Raw genomic sequence first — 21,295 nt, forward strand, 5'->3', positions numbered from 1 at the left:
GCTCTTTGGACATGGTCTTTTAACCTTTACGTTGACCATGCTTGGCTATTACCATTTTTCTAATGTTTTCAGACCACTCTCTAGTTTTCCCTCCTGTTTTCCATCTTCAGTGTGATGCACACAGTGGCACAAAACAGCAGAGTGAGTAATGTTCTCCTTTTAAACTGGCTGCATGAGTGATTATAAGATTGAAAACACCTGTGGTACTAATTTAAACACAATAGTCTGTTTAAAGTATCGCTACAAATCAATTATTTCTTACAACTTCTAAAGGGCACGAATCATTTTGTCCTGCCTTGTACAATAGGCATGAATTCTACTCTATTCTATTTTCATATCTTTTTTGTTCTGTTCTACTGCAAAGCAAACATAGACATGCATTGATAATAAAATATCTTTTTATTTCAACACTGTTCAGGGCGAATGGTGCATTATTTTAATAAAATGCAAGGGTACCAATAATGTCAGCCACATCTGTAAGTCTTCTCCTGTAACATGTGTACTCTAAAAAGTATAAAATGATCAGTGAAGGAAGTAATGAAAAACTGCAGTAAAAACCCTTGACACATATCCCATAGTGGAAAGGAGTGGAGGTTTGATTTGTAGACAGGATAACTATACTGTGGTGTACAACAAATGCCAGGGGGGGAAGTGAAAGCATTAGATCCTGTCTAGGTTTGTGGCTGTAACTCACTCTTTCTCAGTGAAAAATCTTTCCCTTCGGGAGACCACAAACACACTCTGCCAAACAATGGCAGTTTTTTGGAAGAAGCCGAACTCATAGCCAAGTTAGACTCAGTTCTGAAAGGACATACTATCAGAATTCACTCATTGTTTGCCCAAGAGGGATGATCATGCATAACATAATACCATATGTTATCACAAATCAAAGCATCTAAGCAAGGTTTGTTAAAATGGACCACACACTGACACCACAAATCAAAGAACATATGAGAGGGAAGAAGGGTGTCCAAGCAAATCTTCCTGAGCTGAACCCAACAGACGTACTTGTGCCATATGGGTCATAAAATTTAGATTTAAGTGTAGCTGATGCAGCAAAAAACTCCCATAATTTCTTGGGGTACCTCTGGCTACCTCCACTAACCGCGTCGTATTTCCACAAAGTGATTGGATATGTTTAGAAGCAATGTAATTATGACACTAAAATTTTCAAAAGGAACAAGATGAGACAACTTGATAAAGAGGCTGCAAAATACAAATTAGAGAAACACTTTAGGGGTTGTTAAAGGACAAAGCTGATGATGGTCCTTAAACTTTGAAGCACAATACTTCGCTGATACAGGTGCTTTTTCTCTGGGTCAGTACTTAAAAAAGGGAAACCCAGCCCTGTGGCACATATCCCTTAATAGATTTACAGATATAATATAGATATAATGTCCTCCATTCATGTTGTCTTGTCAATGATGTCTTATTGTAAAGCTGTATGGAAATGAGTCCTCTAAATACACATTTAAAGCAACAGTCAGAACCCCCCTCCCCCTCTCTCCCCCCAGACCTCCTCCTGACACACCCACACAGGCATCACAGGCATAAAATGCAAAAGCCAGCCCTAACAGCACCCCAGTAATACCTTCTCCATATTCATTTGTGTGAACAGATAAATACTGGATAATGGATGAGTCTTTAGTCTCACAGTAAACAGTGCAGGTGCACCCTCCTCCAGTCTGGCTAATACCCTCCATAAATAATTCAGGGTGTCACCAGATAAGGAGGGGCAGCCTCACTACCAGAGTAAAGGACTTGTTGCTACATCTGAGCCTACTTGTTGCTGCGAGTAATATCCATCTCATGTTATTGAGTGTCTATGCTAGCAGACCTACATGACGCAATCCTTTATATAACAGGGACATATTTCTTTACTGCCAGTGTGATAGATTAAGTCAGACGGACACTATTGCACTTTCTCGGTTGATGCTGTTATGGATGCATGCCTAAATTTATATTTTAAAAAACTATTGCATAATATGCCTACAATCTATTTTCTTTAACAGAGAAAAGAAGAGGGCTTCATCCTTACCATGAGTACTAAGGAGGAAGGACGATGTCTCAGTGGAGTTGCCAGGTGGGTTCCGCAGGTAAACTCTGAGACAGGTCATCTTGGAGAGAGCATGCTAGAGATGCCACCGCAGACGAGGTGGTTTCAGCAGCTATAGAGAGGAAAAAGAAACATGATACTTGCTGTGTTACTGTGTGTGTGTGCTTGTATGCATATGTATGTGTGCGGGGAGGGAACACAAAGATAAGAGATTGTGAAAAATGTTTTAAAAGTTGTTCCCCCCCCACAGTTTTAAGTCATGCTTTAGCCAAAACAAGCCTTCAGTTAGTCTGTGAGGTTGCTTTTCCTTCTTCAACTGCCATGGTCTAAAATTATTATACATCAATATATTTATGCAACTATTTCCCAAGCATCTTGTTAGATCTACAAGTAAAGGCATAGACACAATAACCATGTCCATTTGCTACAATAGACGTACACCGAACATTTTATCACCTATAATTTCAATAAATGTCCATGTGCATCATATACACAAAAGTTCAAGCACTTTAATTTGCATACTGTATCACTGGCATCCATACTGTACATACATACATGGTTTAATACATACTGTATTAATCCAGTTTATTCATTTACACAAGTGGTGTAGCCAGGATTTTAGTTTACAAAAAGACATACTAGAAACATTTGCTTTTTAGTAATGGTCTTTAAGTCATCTATCCAATCAGTAGCAAAAGTCCATTTTTAAATAAACAGTAACACATACCCATAAAAGCTTGTTTATTTTCTTTCATTCTGTTTAATAAGCCTATTTATTGTTACTTATGAGCCACCTACTGGTTACAGATGGCTTTACATTTAAGATCAAACCATATTGCTACAGAAAAGACCTCTTTCTATTATAATACAGCAGTTTCATTAATTTTCTATGAGGTGGTTGGTTTAACACTGTTCTGAGCCACACAGACAACACGAGCTACATTCATTGTACTGTTTACATACTGTAGGTGGCAGCTGTCAGACGGGCTTGCAGTCATTTGACAAATATACACAGACAAGAGTATTAATAACATGTGGGAGCCCAAGGTTAATTTGGCAATGCCTGCTCCGTTTCCAAGAACTGAAAATGTGATTCCCAGAGAAAAATAGTCTTTCACCATTTACTTTATTGGTCAGAACATCTTATTCATGAATTAACATATTTACATTTTTCATTTCACATTAAAGATATTTTTAATCATTCAGTTCATGAATGTCAGGCGGCAAGTTAAAAAAAAAAGTCAGATAACAGGCCATATTTATTTAAACCTCACAAAGAACAAATGAAATAAACCAACGTAATCTACAGCCACCTCTAGAGCAAACAACAAAAGATGAAAAACGGAAAAAACACGTTTGTAATACCCAGATTAAATCATCAGTGACTGTCTTCTGTAGAATAGATAGAGCTAAATCAGTGTTGTGGTTGTGTGGCCCTAATCCAGATTACTTTACAGCATGATTTAACACACCTCCGGGTGAAATGTGACACAACAGAGAAGGCTGAAGCAATTATTTTGACATTTTGCCCAGTGGCAGTGTACCACTAACCCAGAGATGAACTTGCTATATTTAATTGAAAACTGTACGAACATGCTGCTAATCCTGATTAGCAAACTGCCCACCCACCAAGAAGGCACCCAAATCAAGCTTGATTTAAGGGGGATGAAAAAAAAAAAAAAAAGCAGCAGAGAGGCTTTAAAACCAGGTCCAACCTGGTCCTGGTCCAAATTCAAATCAGCAAGTATTGTACCAACAGCGTGCTCACAACAACAACATGAACTCAGATAAACTATTTTGAGCCAACAAAAATCATATCTTCAATTATCTCTTTCTCCTGCCTCTAGTCCCTTCCTTCGTACTTTGAAAAGTCATAATCGTTTTCCGTTTTCCTCTCATTCTGCCCCCCCCACCAAAAAAAAACCCTGATTCATTTGGTCCTTATCAGTTACAGTGAAAGCAAAACAAAGGACTTCTCTGAATCTCATACTCAGCTTCCCTGAAGGGGAAACTGGGCAGATCTGTGTTAAGGGACAGGACATATTCCATATGTCAGTCTCCCACACACAAAAATACACACACTTTTTAGGACTTTTGTGTTTGAATTGGTTTTTGAACAAGTGAATTGTTAACTGTGTGTACCTACTAGTTGTATAGTTATATTTTCACATATTTTATTAGTAATTGCTACAATAATAAACATGTATCCAAAGTAATCTCAAAGTGTATTCACATATTTTACATTATACTGTTTATAGCCCATCACACTGGTATTGTGTATCAAAGCTATTGTACATTGACCTATAATGAGAGTAGTACTAGAGCTTTAGCCCCTTGGTGACCAATATCACCAGCAACAAGTTCTAGTTCAAACCAATATGTGTTATAGTGAAGACAGATATAACTTGTATTCCTGTGTGCCTTATAGGGTCAGACGTTTGTGTGAGGCAGAGAAATGCGAAAAAGGGGCAATATCAGGTGCAACTGGAAGAGGAAAGTAGAGGCGAGGTACAGTTAATTAAGATGGAGGAGATTAGTGAGAGAGAGCGGGATATATTCCTTGAAGATTTTCCATTTGCACTGGATGATTGGGGATGACTGTGCAGTTTTGACTGGGTGTGAATTTGATCATTGCGGAGCGAGCAGAGAGAAGAGTCAAGATCTGTGTGCAGAGATGTCCAGATTGCCACAGGGGGACAGCTGAGCAACTGGAGAGCATGGCTGCTTATTAATTAAGTGAGTCACACATTATGTAAGTCTGTGAAATGCACAATTAGTAACAATATAACAAGATCATGATGTGAGGCACTGAGACACAGAACAACAGCTCGATTATAGAAACATTTTTAAAAAATAGGTACCAAGATTAAGTTCCAGACAGATAAGACAAACTGACCCGTTAAATCTCTTATCCGATTCAGGATGACATGTTGCTTTTATGAGGTGCAGGAATGGCTGGAAGGGGTCAAACTTGCAGACAGCTCAACAATGACGCTGTAAATCTCCGAGGTCTACGGAAAAACCTCAGCTATCTTTTGGATTTATTGCTTGTTGCACTTTCAGTATTCTTGTCGTGTTCATTTGACGTGTCAATGTGAGCTACAAACTATTCATTATGGTAATGCAGCACTTTGCTTCAGGACTGGGATTGCCTGTGTGAAGTCTATGGAGAATATTCAGCTGAATATGGAGAAAAATATTATTTTTCAGTCTGAAAAGGTTGCCTACAATACGGTAACATAGAAGTGTATACAATAGCAGACTAAAGTCATCCCTGTTGTTTTTTTCATCAGATATTAAATTGATTGATTCGTGTGAAATACAGAAATATTACTATACGGCACTCTTGATCCAATCAAAACAGGAAACAGCAGTTTAATTTGTCATCTAAAAGGATATTAGAGGGAAATGCCAGCATCTGTGAGATGGGCTTCACTTTTTAAACTGGAGATTTTTGTGCTTATGACCATAGCCACGAATAAAATGTGTCTCAGTAAAGCTCAACTTACTTAAAAATGCACAGCAAATATATCTGGACAAACTTTATATCCATATCATTCCATATTTTTCTTAGTTTATCTAATTGTGGGTGCATCACACTGATTGTAGCGTTGTATCCCTGCCACAATATTACTTCTTATGACTTTCAATGCAGTAATTTAAAGGAACCTCCTTCAAGACATAACGGAACACATTCATGTTGTGTTTAGACTCTGTTTTTGTATTTATCTTCATTGAAAATCATCTTACATTGATTGTTTCCCTAAATAAATATGTATGTGTGAAACAAAAGGCATTTGTGTTGCTGTTCACAACAAGATGAAGTCATTTTAACTTTCTGTTACTTTCAGTTTCTGTAGAGGGAGCAGTATGTTCACCCCATCTGTTTTGTTTCTGCTGTCAGTACTATGTTGTATCATTTTAATATTAGTATACATTGTCACTTTCAACCTGTCACTGACAACTACTTTGTTCTATTTTGCACTGTCACATCCATGTCTATAGCTGCACTGTGTAAATATTTTATTCTATTTTTTCTTCCTCTTTATTTATTTAATTTTTATTTATTGTACATAGTAGTTAGATATGACTGTCTTTCTCTACCCTGTGTTTCTGTTGCATTGAGCATGTTGATGGCATAAAGATTTCCTTCGGGATTATTAAAGTTCTTATTTATCTTATTAACTTTAAGCAGGATTTTCTGATCATCCGATGACATCATTTTTAAGACTGTGCAGTCATAAGTCAACATAATATTTTATCCATTACGCACATTTCAATATATTGTATTAACAAACAAATACATCAGGGATAGTCTACAGAAATATACAGGTTAATATTATAAAGACTCCCACACAAACAAAAAGTGCATAATTTTTTTTAACAAAAACAACAATGGCACAACCTACTGGACATCTTATGGATTGCAAGTGCGTATTTCAAATGAACTTAATGCACCAACTTGGAGAACGGAGAAACAAGCTCCCTCGTGGTGGTGCCACATGGAGAGAAATAACATTGACATTTAGCATATTTTTATTTCAAATGTTGGCTTATTTCAGAAATGGCAATATGTGAGCAAATATATATGAGATGCATTTTGCAAATATACTAACTGATTTTCTGTTTCCTATTTATTAGAAATCTGCTAAATGTATGTAATGTATGGAACAAATACATGTGTAAATGTATCTCAATTTTCTTTCCATAATTTACAGGGATGTAAGGTTAGGCTTTTGTGGATAACGCTTGGTGGATAGGTTCACAAATTTTCAAGTCTTCAAGTTTTGAAGAGTCAGGTGCCAAAATGAACACTGAAAAAGGTTTTCCTCAAAGTAATCATTCCTCCTGTTCATACTGGCTATTAAAAGATCCCCTTTAAATGCACTTTCAGAGTAATATGGGCTAAAATCCACAGTGTCCACAGAGTCATTTTGTGCAACAAAGCATTTAAAAGTATATCTGAGGCTTATATGAGGCTTCAGCAGTCTGAGTAAGTCATATCAAGTGGATACCTGCCACATTTACCGACTTTTTAGCATCAAATTCCCTCTTTGTGATTCCTTGGATGGTGTTTCCCCTGATGGTGTTTCCCCTTTAGTGCTTTTGGCACTAAGAAGACTGTAACATTGAAAGATATCTACTTGATTTGATTTATTTTCATATTGGCATCAGATGCATTATGAAGAGATCTTCTAATGGTCAGTATGAACAGGAGGAATGATTACTGCAAGAAAAACCTATTTCTGTGTTTATTTGGGCACCTGACTGTTGTTTTACGACAGACTTGGAAAAAAATTGTGAACTTATCCTTTAAGCACCTGCAGGTTCTAGATGTAACCACTAGATGTCAGAATCTCCACTTACTACTGCATTCAGTAACTCAGCTGCAGTCTTGTCTGTTCGTGGGTTTGTGTCATGCACTCACAAGTTAATATAAGCCTGGATTTTTTTAATCTTGATTGTTGGTTCACTATCTTGCCATTCTCTGCGTTTGCACTATAGTCAGCTTCATTCAATATTCTATCTTGAGCATAAATACAGAGACATGGAGGACAGGAGCATCAGTCTGCAACTTGGAAATTTTCATTTAATGAGACTGAGACATCTGTCTGCACTATAACACATAATCCTTACAAACACAGTTATCTCTATGATTAGTTTGGTACATGCATCCAAACTGCTGCTTTACTTTATGTGCTATAAATCTTAAACCCAACATATAGAAATTACAGTATAATATTGCACACAATACTATTAATCATTAATAATGATGGAGTACAGATGCAGGTAGGTGGGTTTAACTTTTAAACTACTCTACAAAGGGTGGATATAATAACACACACACTCCTAAAATCAAGGCCTTATCAAATTGAATGTAATAAAGAGTACATTTGTGAAGCTTAGGCTGCCATTTTGGAAGTGTGTGGTTGTGTTGTGATGGATATTGTTCCTGTGGATGGCTTAGTCCGAAAAACATTATGTCTGCTACCCAATAAAGATGAGTTTTACCTTATTTCCCAAGCTGAAATATCTGAGTCATTTACAGACCTAGCTAAGCACCTGTCAAGTTTTAAAAAGCCCACAAGTAGTCTGACAATACTTACTTCAGTTTTACAACCAAATTCTACAAAGACTCTTCTGTCCAGCTGGCATGAAAAAATATTCCCTCTCCTGCACAGTAAAGACAGCTTTAACTTGTTAATTCAATTGCAACTTTGCATCTTAATGTTAACCCAAATTTAAGATGGCAGCCAGAAATGACAAACTTCTTGCTCAACAATGTATACAGCAAGAAAACTATGGATGCTTTAGGCCTACTTATTATACTGGGAAATTTTCACATCTATAAATCTGAGTTCTCAAGGTCATGCCCATCATTTGAACTTTTCATGATTGAATTTAGAAAGTATATTGCGTCTATCCAACTTATAAACAATAAGAAAAGTGCACATACAGTTAATATGGTAGTATGCTCCAAGCCTACCTTTTCTGTTATTTTTCTATTTATTTATTACTCTTACCCTTTGTCCTCTTACCATGTTGACCGTACAAACTGAAAGTGAGGTCATGTCTTTTATGTTATCTTTATTTCATTATGATACCTAATTGTTTTCTGTTATTGTCTTGCCACACATGTTGTAAGTGACTCTTTCTATAAATAAAGTGATGAAAAATGGACGCTTTATTAGAACTGTATCACTGAGATATAAAACAATGGAGAGTAATATGCTACATGAACCTGATAACAACCCTTTCAATTTTGTAGCTGGAGACGTCACTTTCTTTATTGTTTATTGTGCAGCCAAATTAAAACACATTTGTTCTAGAGTGTGCTGTTATCCTGGAAACTTCTTCATTACATTCTTAAGTGCTTGTCAAATGTCCTGCGGGGCTTTTTAAACTTTGACTAAGGACAGAGAGGGAGATACTTAGCTCTGTGCCTCAAATTATCAATGCCAAAAAAGTGTGGCGTTGCTGTCACCTATAACCTACCTTTTAACTTGAAGGGCTAGATGAGAGATTTAAAGGCAAACGGGAAACGAATGGAGGCACTGTGTCTTTACAAGCGGAGGCTTCTTTGCTTTACTAAGCCTGCGAAGAAGTGACATTAACGTTTTATGTACCATAAAACAGGAACTTTGTAGTAGCTCCTTGCTAAAGTGCATGTGCACGGAGCGGCGGTTGGACAGGATAAGTGAATTGCGCAGGCGCCTAATGCAACCATGGCAACGACGTTTGGCGCAGTCAACGGGCATCAACCAACGTTGCCAACGTAACAATTTACGCACATTTCTTTACGAGGAACTTTGTTATGAAGCTTTAACCGCTGCATAGCTAAGCTTTACAGCTTCGTTTTGCAAATTAACTGCTGTAATTGTGTAGGAGATACACAATTAATGGTGCCAAAGAATTCCGACCTCAGCTGGATAACGTGGTAGCCTTTACTCTCTCCACCCGGAAGCACAGGTTAGTGAGGAGGAAGCGCTTCATATGACGCTGAAGTTCGCTTCCGATTCACAGTTAAGGGGAAAAATAAGGAAAACATAAATAATGACATTTAGCGTCTGATTCTCCGTATTTTTCACCACCTACACTTATGAAAAAGTGTTCAACATCGCACCAAAAGCCTTAACGCTGTTAAAATCCACTTTTAGATTTGCGAACCCTTTATTGCTTATTAAAACATAAAAAGGGGCGATTTAACTGCTTTTTTCCCTTTCAAAACACATTTGACCAGGTCCAGCTATACTTAGACTTTCAAACAATCTCTTGATTCTCCTTGTTAATCTAGTTTAGATATGACAAGTCTAACTATAGTGTTTTTTGATCTGGACCTGGTCTAATATTTCCCTTAACTTTCCCCTTAACCCCGAATCGGAAGCTACGAATCGGAAGCTTACTTCTTACTACTACTACTACTACTACTACTTACAACGTCGTCTTCGTTCAAATGCTCGTTTGGTTTAGCTTACGCTAACGTGATCTCAAAGCGCTCAGTGTTTTTACCCTTATCAACTTGATATTGTCGCTAAATTAAGGTACATCTCACATAACAATGTTTACGACTGTTTTACAAGTCTGCCTTTACCAAACGTTAAAAAGAAGAAATATGTAAAGACAGTATTTGGGTTGCTTCGGCTGGAGCTAAGCTAAAGTTGACGTAAGGGCTTCTGTGGATACCATCAGCTTTTTCAGATACTTCTTATGATAAGAACAAGTAAACTATCAATAATTTTGACCGAGGTTTGTTTGTAGTGTATCATCTAGCGTCATTTGTTATCACCATTGAACATGCAATAGTTAAATCACCGCCCAAAGAAATACAGAGAAACATCAGGTTCATTCATAAATCTTTGACAGCCATGGAGTTTCTGCCTGTTCTTGATCCTCTAGATAAACCCAAAGAAGGAATATGGTAAGTAAATTTGTACCTGAGATATTAACAAAGAAGCTATCCTTTTGTCTTGCTTTTCCTGAAATTGTTTTGTTGTCAACAGGTATTCTTTGATACCCAGAGGAAGTGCTCCAGGTGTCAGTGTGGGCCACACCTGCACTTTTATTCCATCTGAAGATGGAGGAAAAGGACAAATCCTTATTGTTGGGGGAGCCAATCCCAGTGGAAGTTTCTCACATTCCCAAGTTATAAATCTGGGTAAAGATGTTTGCAAACATTTTAGCTATTACAGTGTTACAACTTCTGCATAACTAACTTTTATTAGAAGAAGAAATACAAAAAATATATCTTGTGTTGTGTTGCTTTGACTTAAAGTAAATTTCACCCTTACCATAAGGCATTTTTAACATAAAAAGTCAAAGTAACAGTACATTTAACCTTGGCTAGTGTGTTATATAATCTCAAATCACAATCACCACTGGCAAATGTGTAATATACATGTAGGAGGTTGTGAAAACCATGTTTAATGTTTTGATGCTAAATGTGTAGTTATTATGGATTATTCCTCGTTGTGGATAAAACTCCCACCACCATTAATCATGAAGACTAGTTAAGCCAAAGTTCTGGAGGTTAAGCATTGTGTACTGTATTATTTGTTACAACACTGTATTGGTAAAACACATTAGTCACTTGTTATGTACTTGGTCAGAGTCATGAGTGTGTTCTCTTCACATTTATATCAAAGTCTTTGAATTTTTCTCCTTTCTGACTCCACCAGATAAGCATGAGTGGGACATTCCAGAGTGGGAGGGTTTGGAGGCACGGTATGAACACTGCAGTTTTGTGCCAGGCAGCTGCCCGCAGAGCTTGTGGGTGTTTGGGGGAGCACAGCAAACTGGCAATCGCAACTGTATCCAGAATATACAGCTAACAGGTAAATCACTTATTTCCCTGTGATCCTCTTTAGTAGCATTGGAGGTTAGGTAGTTGCTGTGTTATGACCATATGAACTTACTGTACAAAACGTGACAACTGATTTTTGTTAACTGAGTATGATCCATTCTGTTCATGTGTATATGTGTCCAGACAGTGGGTCCCACTGGAAGAATGTACAGGTAAATGGGGAACCCCCCAGTCCCAGGACATATCACACCAACTCAGCTTGCGTAGGGGACAAACTTTATGTCTATTCTGGAGGGGAAGCAGGAGCTGCACCTGTGTCTGACCAAAAACTTCATGTCTTTGACACAGGTATGTGTTGAATTAACCAGTTGCTTTGACAAACCTCCCACAGCTTAGTATGCCCTTGAGATAAAATTACTTTTGCACTGAATGACCTTGGAAGTACGAAATAGTACTATTATCCAATTAGGTACTTGTTGTTCACCATTTATGACCCCTTAGGAGACTGAAATACAGAATAAGAAAAATGGCAAACACAAATATACAAATGTTTAGTGACAGTTAAAGGCCTTACACACAGGGTTACACTGCCCCTTCAATTATCTTGGCTGATTAACCCTCTTGGAGTGAGTGGACATATGTACACTGTGACTGATTCATTTATATCTTCCTGACTCCCCTCTTACTTTTCTTGCACCTGTTCAGGCAGGCCAATTTTACCATTTTTATTAGCACATGACGTTTGGTGACCTCATGTAATTCCCTAAATAGGTGGTCTCATTTTCAGCCTGAACAGAAGTCTAATTAGAATGAATGATTGAAAACACCTGTGTGGGTGCGCAAGAAGGCTTTTACTATTTTTCTCACACTGTAAGCATCCAGTCTGTGATTACAAGCACAGGTTTATAAAATGATCTTAAGTGATAATGGCTGCATTTGCACTGGCATTTCTTACTAGGGCATTTAAATATAACAGAGCTATATTAGTTACAATTCAAAATGTCTGCTATGAAAGGGCTTATGCAATTTAAATCAGTGGTATTATGATTAAGATTAAAGTGGCATTGTAAATATATATTTGAACACATACCTAATAAACAGATTGATAGATTCAATTGAAAAAAAAGTAGTGAATGTTAGCTTCAGTGTCTAATGTTGCCTGACAATATATTCCACATTATGTAAAGAGGTGTATTATCTTATAACATATAGACTCTTTCTAGTGTCAAGCTTATTTCATAGAATAAGCAAAATTATAAATAATTTACTCACTTAAGGTGCAACTATCTCATTCTGCTTTCAGTTTTTGTTCATAAGGAAGTGTTTGTTTACGAATTGGATATATGTGCCCTTAATAAATGATCTACCATTCATGAGTCATTGCTTCAAAATACCATATTGTCTCTCAGTTGATTTACATGATGATAATAAATAACCAAATTTGTTAATGAATAATTTTTATGTGAATATGTTCCCAGTGTCCTCCACCTGGTCTCAACCAGAAACACAAGGCAGACGCCCACCCATCAGGCACGGCCATATTATCGTAGCAGTGTGTTCAAAGATCTACATTCACGGAGGGATGACAGGAGACAAATTCCACAATGATATGTACTCTCTTGATACAAGTAAGCCTGAACTCTCTTGAATCAAAATCAGAGGATAACAGTTTATCTATTTCCCGGCTGCCTTGCATTTGTCTCACGGGATCATCATAGCAACACTTGGATGCTTCAGTGTTTGTTTGTTTTTTTTAAATTAGCATAACTGTGTGTCTAAGGGAGCATGAAGTGGGAGAAAGTGCAAGCCAAAGGAGACATCCCGCCAGGAGTAGCAGCCCACTCGGCTGTGGTGCTGGGCAAGAACATTTACATCTTTGGAGGGATGACAGCAGATGGAGCCAGCAATTTTATGTACAGATTCAACACTGGTATGCTGTCCTTAATGGGATTAAATATTGATGTGCTGTGTGTCATATATGACTGCTTATTACTACATACTGTATATAAATTAAGCTGTTTGGTTCTGTACAAAAATCTAAGCATGAATGTGGATATATTAATGCTATTCTCTGCTTGCAGAAAAAAGTAGATGGATCCTAATGAAGTTTGAAGGAGATGTGCCACCCAACCGCCTAGACCACTCCATGTGTTTATTGCAGTGGAAGGTGGGTGGTGAAGGGAATGGAGATGAGGAGCAAACCAACAGCCCAGCAGCCTCAGAGACAATAAATCTGGCTTTTGTATTTGGAGGGATGGACACCCAGGGTGTCATACACAATGACTGTATTTTGACTGTGGTGACATAATGTGCCTTGATATGGTAATCTTCTCATGCTCAAGTTGTAATAAAACATTTGTCAAGTACACAAAGTAAGTGCATTTTTTTGTTGTAGTGATTTGACTGATCAAATGGTCAATTTTTAGAGCTTGTATTAGATACTGAAAAGTAAACATGTTTCACCAAATTCAGGATGTAGAGCTCTGAAGGTTAAATAACTTGGATGGTAATAAATGAAATGTTAATCATTTGAGCCAGTGGATAACATATGTAATTGTTGGACACAACACATTATTTACTGGTAAAAACAGTTGTGGTCGGTGCCAAATAATGGACCCTAAAAATGTAAATTAATGTAACAAGAGACAACCAAGAAATATTTTGTATCAAACATTTATTTCAATGTCTTTCCAGAAGTACAATGACCAGATTCAATAAATAACTTTTAACGTTGCCTGTGAACATAATGAGCCCTTGATCCCACAGACACCCCATTCAATGGACCCACAGACACCCACCCACCCACCCACCCCACTAAGTCCCTCCCACTACAGAACCCCCATCAGGACTGCCTGAGAACAGCAGCAGCAAGCCTCAAATCTGGGCTGATGAATATCTCCGCCTTTCAGCGAAGAGAACACCTCTCACACACCGAAACTTATTTTCAATGTCTTTCAGAAGATTCAGTATGGTTGCTTGTTATCGCCACCCCTTCTAACCACTCCTCTCACATATACGAGTCCCATCAGTCCAATATGTACATCTAGGTGTCACTATCAGAGAGGCAAGAGGTGACGAGTTGGACTCAATCCTGCCTACAACTCATCCTTCTCATCTTGCTCACTGTCGCCACCCTCAGGTGGGGGTCCGCCCGCACTGCCGTAAAGCTTGCTGATAATGGGTTGAACCACCTCCTCCAGCTCCTTCTTCTTGGCCTGGAAGTCTTCCAGCTCAGCATCTTGGTGTGACTCCATCCACTCGATTTTCTCCTCCACTGCCTTCTCAATGGCTTCCTTATCATCATCTGACAGCTTGCCGCCGAGCTTCTCCTTGTCGCCGATCTGGTTCTTCAGAGAGTAGGCGTAGCTCTCCAGCTCGTTGCGGGCGTCGATCCTCTCCTTCAGCTTCTTGTCCTCGTCAGCGAAGCGCTCAGCGTCGTTCACCATGCGCTCGATATCCTCAGGTGTCAGACGGTTCTGGTCGTTTGTGATTGTGATCTTGTTCTTGTTGCCTGTACCTTTGTCTTCAGCGGTGACACGCAGAATACCGTTGACGTCGATCTCGAAGGTGACCTCAATCTGTGGTACACCACGAGGGGCAGGTGGGATGCCAGTCAGGTCAAAGGTGCCCAGAAGATGGTTGTCTTTTGTCAGAGGACGCTCACCTAAAGAGAGTTAATAATTAAGCATCTGTCCATATACGAGAAAAGTGCAATTGATAAAATGTTTACAATCATTTTATGGCATGTTTGGCAGTTTTATACTGCAAGCTCTTACCTTCATAGACCTTGATGGTGACAGTAGGCTGGTTATCAGAGGCTGTAGAAAAGATCTGGGATTTCTTGGTGGGCACAACAGTGTTCCTGGGGATCAGCTTGGTCATTACTCCTCCAACGGTCTCAATACCAAGGGTCAGAGGGCACACATCCAGGAGAACCACATCACCTGCAACAGAGGAAAAACATTTAGTAACCGGGTCTGAGTCTGACCGAGTCTGTAAGCTCAGTTCAGTGGAACAGGTATTACATTGTGTCAGTGTGATGACTTACCAGTGTCCTCCTCTCCAGAAAGTACTCCAGCCTGCACAGCAGCTCCATATGCCACAGCCTCATCAGGGTTGATGCCCCTAGAGGGCTCTTTGCCATTGAAGAACTCCTTCACCAGCTGCTGGATTTTAGGGATACGGGTGGAGCCTCCAACCAGGACAATCTCATCAATGTCAGACTTCTTCAGGTCAGCATCTTCCAGCACCTTCTGTACAGGCTTCATGGTGGATCTGAACAGGTCCTGGACAAAGTAAAAGACATGATTAAAAAGCTTGTCAAACATTATGTCATATAAAGCCAGGTAGATTTTGGTTGTGCAAATATCTGCATTTACATAACTGAACAGATAGGTTGGATAACTTACCATGTTGAGCTCTTCAAACTTGGCACGGGTCAGAGTCTCAGAGAAGTCTTCTCCCTCAAAGAAGGACTCGATCTCAATGCGGGCCTGGTGCTGTGCAGACAGAGCCCTCTTTGCCTTCTCAACCTCACGACGCAGCTTCTGCACGGCACGGTTGTCTTTGCGCACATCTTTGCCAGTCTTCTTCTTGTACAGCTTGATGAAGTGCTCCATGACGCGCTGGTCAAAGTCTTCACCTCCCAGATGAGTGTCACCATTGGTGGCCACCACTTCAAACACACCGTTGTCAATGGTCAGGATGGAGACGTCGAAGGTGCCACCACCCAGATCGAACACAAGGATGTTCTTCTCGCCGTCCCTCTTGTCCAGGCCATAAGCAATGGCAGCGGCAGTTCTAAAGAATAAAATAAAGTGTCAGTTTATTATGAGAAAATATTATAAAAGAATGGAAGAAGACATTTTCACAATTGTTTCAAATGACTGCAGATGATTAAATTTTCATTGGACACTTACGGCTCATTGATAATTCTCATAACATTCAGACCAGCGATGGTTCCAGCATCCTTAGTGGCCTGGCGCTGGGCATCATTGAAGTAGGCAGGGACAGTGACGACAGCATGAGTGACCTGAGGAAAAGAAAAGAAAATCATATTTAATTTTACATTATTAATTTAGGAGTGGTATATTATTCAATGTATATCCTGTGATGTTTTTTTTTTTACCTTCTTGCCCAGGTAAGCTTCAGCAGTCTCCTTCATCTTAGTCAGCACCATGGCAGAGATCTCCTCAGGAGCAAATGTCTTCATCTGGCCACCACCAATGTCAACCTGGATATGGGGCTTGCTCTTCTTCTCAGTAACCTAAAGAGGAACAAGCATCAACATTATGTACCAAGTATGTCTCTCAAACATAACAACAATCTTTAGACCTTACAAATATTAACTCATCATCTAAAAAAGTGTCTCCAGTAGAAACTCACCTTGAAGGGCAGGTACTTGATGTCCTGTTGCACAGAGGAGTCACCCCAAGTGCGGCCAATCAATCTCTTAGCATCAAAGACTGTGTTCTCGGGGTTAGAGGTCAGCTGATTCTTGGCAGCATCACCAATCAGACGCTCACCCTCGCTGGTGAAGGCCACATATGATGGAGTGATGCGGTTACCCTGGTCATTGGCAATGATCTCCACACGGCCATTCTTGAACACTCCAACACTACAGGAAACAATGTAGAAATTCTTACTTAAAAAAGGTGTCCTTGTGAGTGTTTTTTTTTATTTTAAAGTTACATCATTACACTGTCTTTTTCTTACCAGGAGTAGGTGGTCCCCAGGTCGATTCCTACCACAGTCCCCACATTCTCCTTCTTATCGTCGTCATCGGCAAACACGGTGCCGGCCACCAGCATTACAACCCACAACAGCTTCATCTTTCGTTGTTTTTCAGTCAGATCCACAGAAAGAAAAACCTGCGGAATAAAAACAATGTAAAAACGTGGCCTCCAGTTTATGACGTGGACTTCCAAGTTAACATTCTGTAGCTACATGCTTGCTATCATTTAGTGAGCTTCAGACCCAACTGATAGACAGGAAGCGTTGCCTTGGCCAATAAATTCTAGGAAACATGTCAAACTTGTGAGGTTTGAACGAATTAGGGTAGAAAGGGTGGAGCACTGCTGCCTCTTCCGTTTCTTAACGCCACTGACTAGATTTTTTTTTCACCCATCCGCCGGTAGCTAGCTAACCACGTTAGCGTGCCCAGCAGACATGCGAGGGAAAATACCTTCTTATGATAAATATCTGAACATATGTTGTCTCATTTCATATATATATTGCAATTACAATGCATGCCCAGCTGAAAAAAGCTGTGGTAAACTTCGGGTCAAAAACGTTACATCACTATCGTCAACCGTTAGCTTAGCTGTCTTAAATTCAGTGTTGCAGAAAATTACGTTACATTATCAAACGTTGCCGAAATACTATATTCACAACAATGTTTATACATACCTTAATCGCAGTTTTGTCAATTAGTGAACGGCCTTGACGTTGCCTCAACTGGTACAAGCCTCTCGTGGCAAAGTGTGTCTCTCTTTTTTTGTCTGTTCTATACTCTTTCTTCTGTGAAATGATGTTGAATGAACTGTGCTCTCCATATATAAGCCGTCACTTCTTTCCCGTCGTGGAGGCCCGCGATTGGCTGAGCGGCTGTTCGTTGGAACGCGCTGATTGGTTTCATCCGGCACGCTGGCCGTCGCTGATTTGCACACATCGGGTTCAGATGACGTCACGACTCTTGCCCACTGTGCCGACGCTGATTGGCTGTCTGTCAAGCGGCCTCATGGACACGGTTGGTGCGACGACACGCCACTCTAATGGCCGGGGAAGGGTGCATCTTCACATTTCGTACATTTTGAATTAGTGCTGGGTTTTTTTAATAATGCCCCCACCTGAATTGGATTGACATTCTTTCTCATGATGCTGTTTTTTCAAAGTGTGTGACCGTGTGGATAGTGTGTCGGTATCATGAATAAATGATGACTCACAACTATGACTAAGAAATGTAGTCTTCTGTGTGTAATATGCGAGTAAATAACTTGACAGCACTTTACATCAGCTGAAGTGGATTATCTGGATGTTTCATCAGTGAATACCCATACTCGTGGCCCAATTATGGCTTAACATATCCACCTTTAAATGCAAATAGTCTGCAATAATCTGACTATTATTGGTTTAACATGGGGACACTCCAGCCTGCTGTTTCTGTGATAACATTTTTAATCACAGATGTACTTGATTATTCTGTACACTGTAGGCCAAGCACTGTACAGCACACATCAAACAAAACCACATGCAATTAATTCTCTTACACAGTCCCTTATCCTAAAAGTCTAAATAGGTCAAGGTTAGGTAACTAGTTGCCAAAGCCATATTTCAGTCAATACTGCCCTTTTTAGATGTGTCGACTAATGCCAGACTGTAAATGGGATATTTCAGAAATAAATACAAGGGAGATAGTGTAAATCTACCAATGAGGTGAGTTAATTCACTTGATTCCAAAACAAATCAGCTTGTTTCAAGAGTTTTTTCCAATATCAAGGATCATTTTATACTAATGCAGTGATTTCCTTTATTCTGTCTTGAATCCAAATACTCACTAATTTCTAGATCATACCTGTTTCAAGATTATCTATAACAGAGTAATACCAACAGTAATCTCTAGAAAATTCCTGAAACAGCAGGTTTTTATTTCAGAAAATATCCAGAAATAGGGTTTAAGTCTTGAGACAAGTCACAATAAGGCAGATCACTGCATTAGTATCAAGAAAATGACTCTTGATTCTAGACAATTCTTGAACAAACAACAAATTCACATGTTCTTACCCTTTTTATTTTTCCTTGTTCTTTTTAGGGCTCAATAATAGAGTTAAAAGGCAAAATGGATGTTTTGCAGTGCACACATTATTTAGCACAATACACAGTAACGCAGTTTAGTCAGACTAAATGTTTCACTTTCTTTTAAGAAACAAACACATTTTTGTTTAACAGCACTTTATATCCTTTATGAATTCAAATTATTTAAATAATCTCACCCTGCTCGACTTAGTTCTAATGACTAACCTGAAGTGATCTTTAAATGAATGATTTTGCTCTATAATAAAGTTTTACTATTAAAAGTTTGAAGTATTCTTTAATTACTGATCACTTTTAATCACTGAAAGAATATTGTATTGATTTGATTTTCTAAAATCGGACATGAGACTTGACACTGATAACACGTCCCTGTCCAGAGAGAGCAGTGGATCATGGCCGATCTGGAAATTCAGAAACTGATTCAGCTCAAGTATATTTCTTGTTCAGTATTTTGACTTCCTGAACTGGCATTGCAATGAAGTAGTTGGATAGTAATCAAGCTGCTTTCTTTTTTTTCTCTTTCATTATTCCTTCATCCAAAGTAGGAGGGACTGTGACACTGTTGGCTGAATGCTGGAGGAAGTGAGACAGATCAGAGGCAGACAGTGTGACAGACAGACATATTACAATCAACCTTATCCATACTTTTATATATTTTACTATCACCAGTATTGTGTGTGTGTGTGTGTGTGTGTGTGTGTGTGTGTGTGTGTGTGTGTGTGTGTGTGTGTGTGTGTGTGTGTGTGTGTGTGTGTGTGTGTGTGTGTATTTGTTTTTACATTGTACATTGAGACTGCAATCTCCAACTCAAAGACTTCTCCATGGTCTTTGTTGTAACTACTAGAACTGACTAACTCTTTTCTGACATAGTTTCCATGAACAAAGACAAAGATTTTGCATTGATTCATCTCTCATAATTGACATGGATGTTTGTGTTGGTTAAATCCTGGGAGCAGATGTGCTTTTCAAAGAAAAAAATCTGGTTCTCTGATTAACCATATCTGTTAGATACCTTATCAAAAACTGGTAACTGTGGCTGTGTGAATGTATGAGGGCTAAAAGATATCACTTTATTGAATGTTCATTGATCTGAGATTACTTTTATTTCAATACCTGCAGGTTTATATTTACAAACTATTGAAAATATCAACAGTTTCGTCGTTAATTTTCACTTTTTCCTTGTAAGTAAGACTGATTCAAGAAAAACACCATAAGTGAGAATGCCAAAATGTTTCTCCACTAATCTGCATTTATACACGTATTACAACAAGCAAACTGAAAAGAGAATTAATACGTTTTAAATAAACACCATTAAGGTCCACCTGCACTTTATCAACTGTATGTTTTTATTAGTTCCAAAATTTAGCAAACCTATTATTCAATGTTTATTTGTATAGGAACAAGTAAGACTTTATGACACAGCCAGTGGTTCTCAAAGTGGGGTGTGGAGACTCCCAGGGGCCCTTGGAGGGGTTCCAGGGAGACCCCAGCTAAAAGGGGAATTATCTATTTTCACTATAGTTCCATCCTTAAGTAACACAAAGACAGAATGTATCACGATTTTGGTCATGGGTTTCATACCCATTTTGTAATAAAACATCTAAAAGCAAAAATCGTATCAGATTGGGGACCCTGGGACAAAATCTTATCAAATGGGGTTCCATGGTCTAATTTGTGTCAGTTTAGGGGTCCTTGACATGAAAGAGTTTGAGAGCCACTGGCCTAAGCTAGTTTGCAATGCCAGTCCCTAGATGTGCTTTTAAAATACAAAAAACTTAACAGTAAAATACATATGAAACTGCACAAGACTCAACAATACACACATATTATACATTTATATGAATACACACTTGAGCATGACATGTTAGACTGAACAACACAAATTATAAATTCATTCATAAGAGAAAAAAAGAACAAAATCATATCACAATGTGATAAATTTTGTTTTAAACATTGGTTACAGTATCCCCCACCTACAGTTCACTCTGAATACCATATTCATAACAATTACGTATTTTTTAAAAAACATATTACATATTTAAATGTAATAGGCAGGGTTTGTGTCAACTAATTTTTGATATATACAGAGTTGGAGCTCTGCGCCCTCTGCCGGCGGAGACACTGGC

General features: G+C 38.7%; 3 protein-coding genes across 4 annotated transcripts in view; 1 reads left to right on the top strand and 2 right to left on the bottom strand.

Annotated features, from left to right (window-relative positions):
- rgs3a (regulator of G protein signaling 3a) overlaps nt 1–9,158 on the bottom strand; it is a 159,450-nt gene extending 150,292 nt beyond the window's left edge. The window contains exons 1-2 of the mRNA XM_044333614.1: nt 9,053–9,158; nt 2,039–2,168 (exon numbers count right to left, since the gene is read on the bottom strand). Coding sequence (XP_044189549.1) covers nt 2,039–2,117 — 79 coding nt within the window. The 5' untranslated portion in view covers nt 2,118–2,168; nt 9,053–9,158. The remainder of the gene's footprint in view (nt 1–2,038; nt 2,169–9,052) is intronic.
- Nucleotides 9,159–9,368: 210 nt separating this feature from the next.
- Nucleotides 9,369–14,091, top strand: rabepk (Rab9 effector protein with kelch motifs). Of its 2 annotated transcripts, none has more exons than XM_044333623.1 (8): nt 9,369–9,526; nt 10,421–10,475; nt 10,558–10,712; nt 11,233–11,388; nt 11,541–11,705; nt 12,836–12,985; nt 13,138–13,287; nt 13,439–14,091. In XM_044333623.1, exons 2-8 carry the CDS (start codon nt 10,423–10,425, stop codon nt 13,663–13,665), a joined length of 1,056 nt encoding a protein of 351 aa, XP_044189558.1. In that variant the 5' UTR covers nt 9,369–9,526; nt 10,421–10,422; the 3' UTR covers nt 13,666–14,091. The 2 variants fall into 2 exon arrangements, with proteins under 2 accessions (XP_044189558.1, XP_044189557.1); XM_044333622.1 differs by lacking the exon at nt 9,369–9,526 and adding an exon at nt 9,993–10,098.
- An 81-nt stretch (nt 14,092–14,172) lies between these two features.
- On the bottom strand, nt 14,173–17,902 carry hspa5 (heat shock protein 5). Its single transcript, XM_044333624.1, has 9 exons — nt 17,766–17,902; nt 17,073–17,227; nt 16,743–16,974; nt 16,486–16,623; nt 16,277–16,389; nt 15,767–16,157; nt 15,406–15,643; nt 15,134–15,301; nt 14,173–15,021 (listed from the first exon to the last, which is right to left on the bottom strand). Exons 2-9 carry the CDS (start codon nt 17,186–17,188, stop codon nt 14,453–14,455), a joined length of 1,965 nt encoding a protein of 654 aa, XP_044189559.1. The 5' UTR covers nt 17,189–17,227; nt 17,766–17,902; the 3' UTR covers nt 14,173–14,452.
- Between the last annotated feature and the right edge of the window lie 3,393 nt (nt 17,903–21,295).

The sequence above is a fragment of the Thunnus albacares genome, chromosome 18, assembly GCF_914725855.1.
Source record: "Thunnus albacares chromosome 18, fThuAlb1.1, whole genome shotgun sequence".
NCBI classification, from domain to species: Eukaryota; Metazoa; Chordata; class Actinopteri; order Scombriformes; family Scombridae; genus Thunnus; species Thunnus albacares.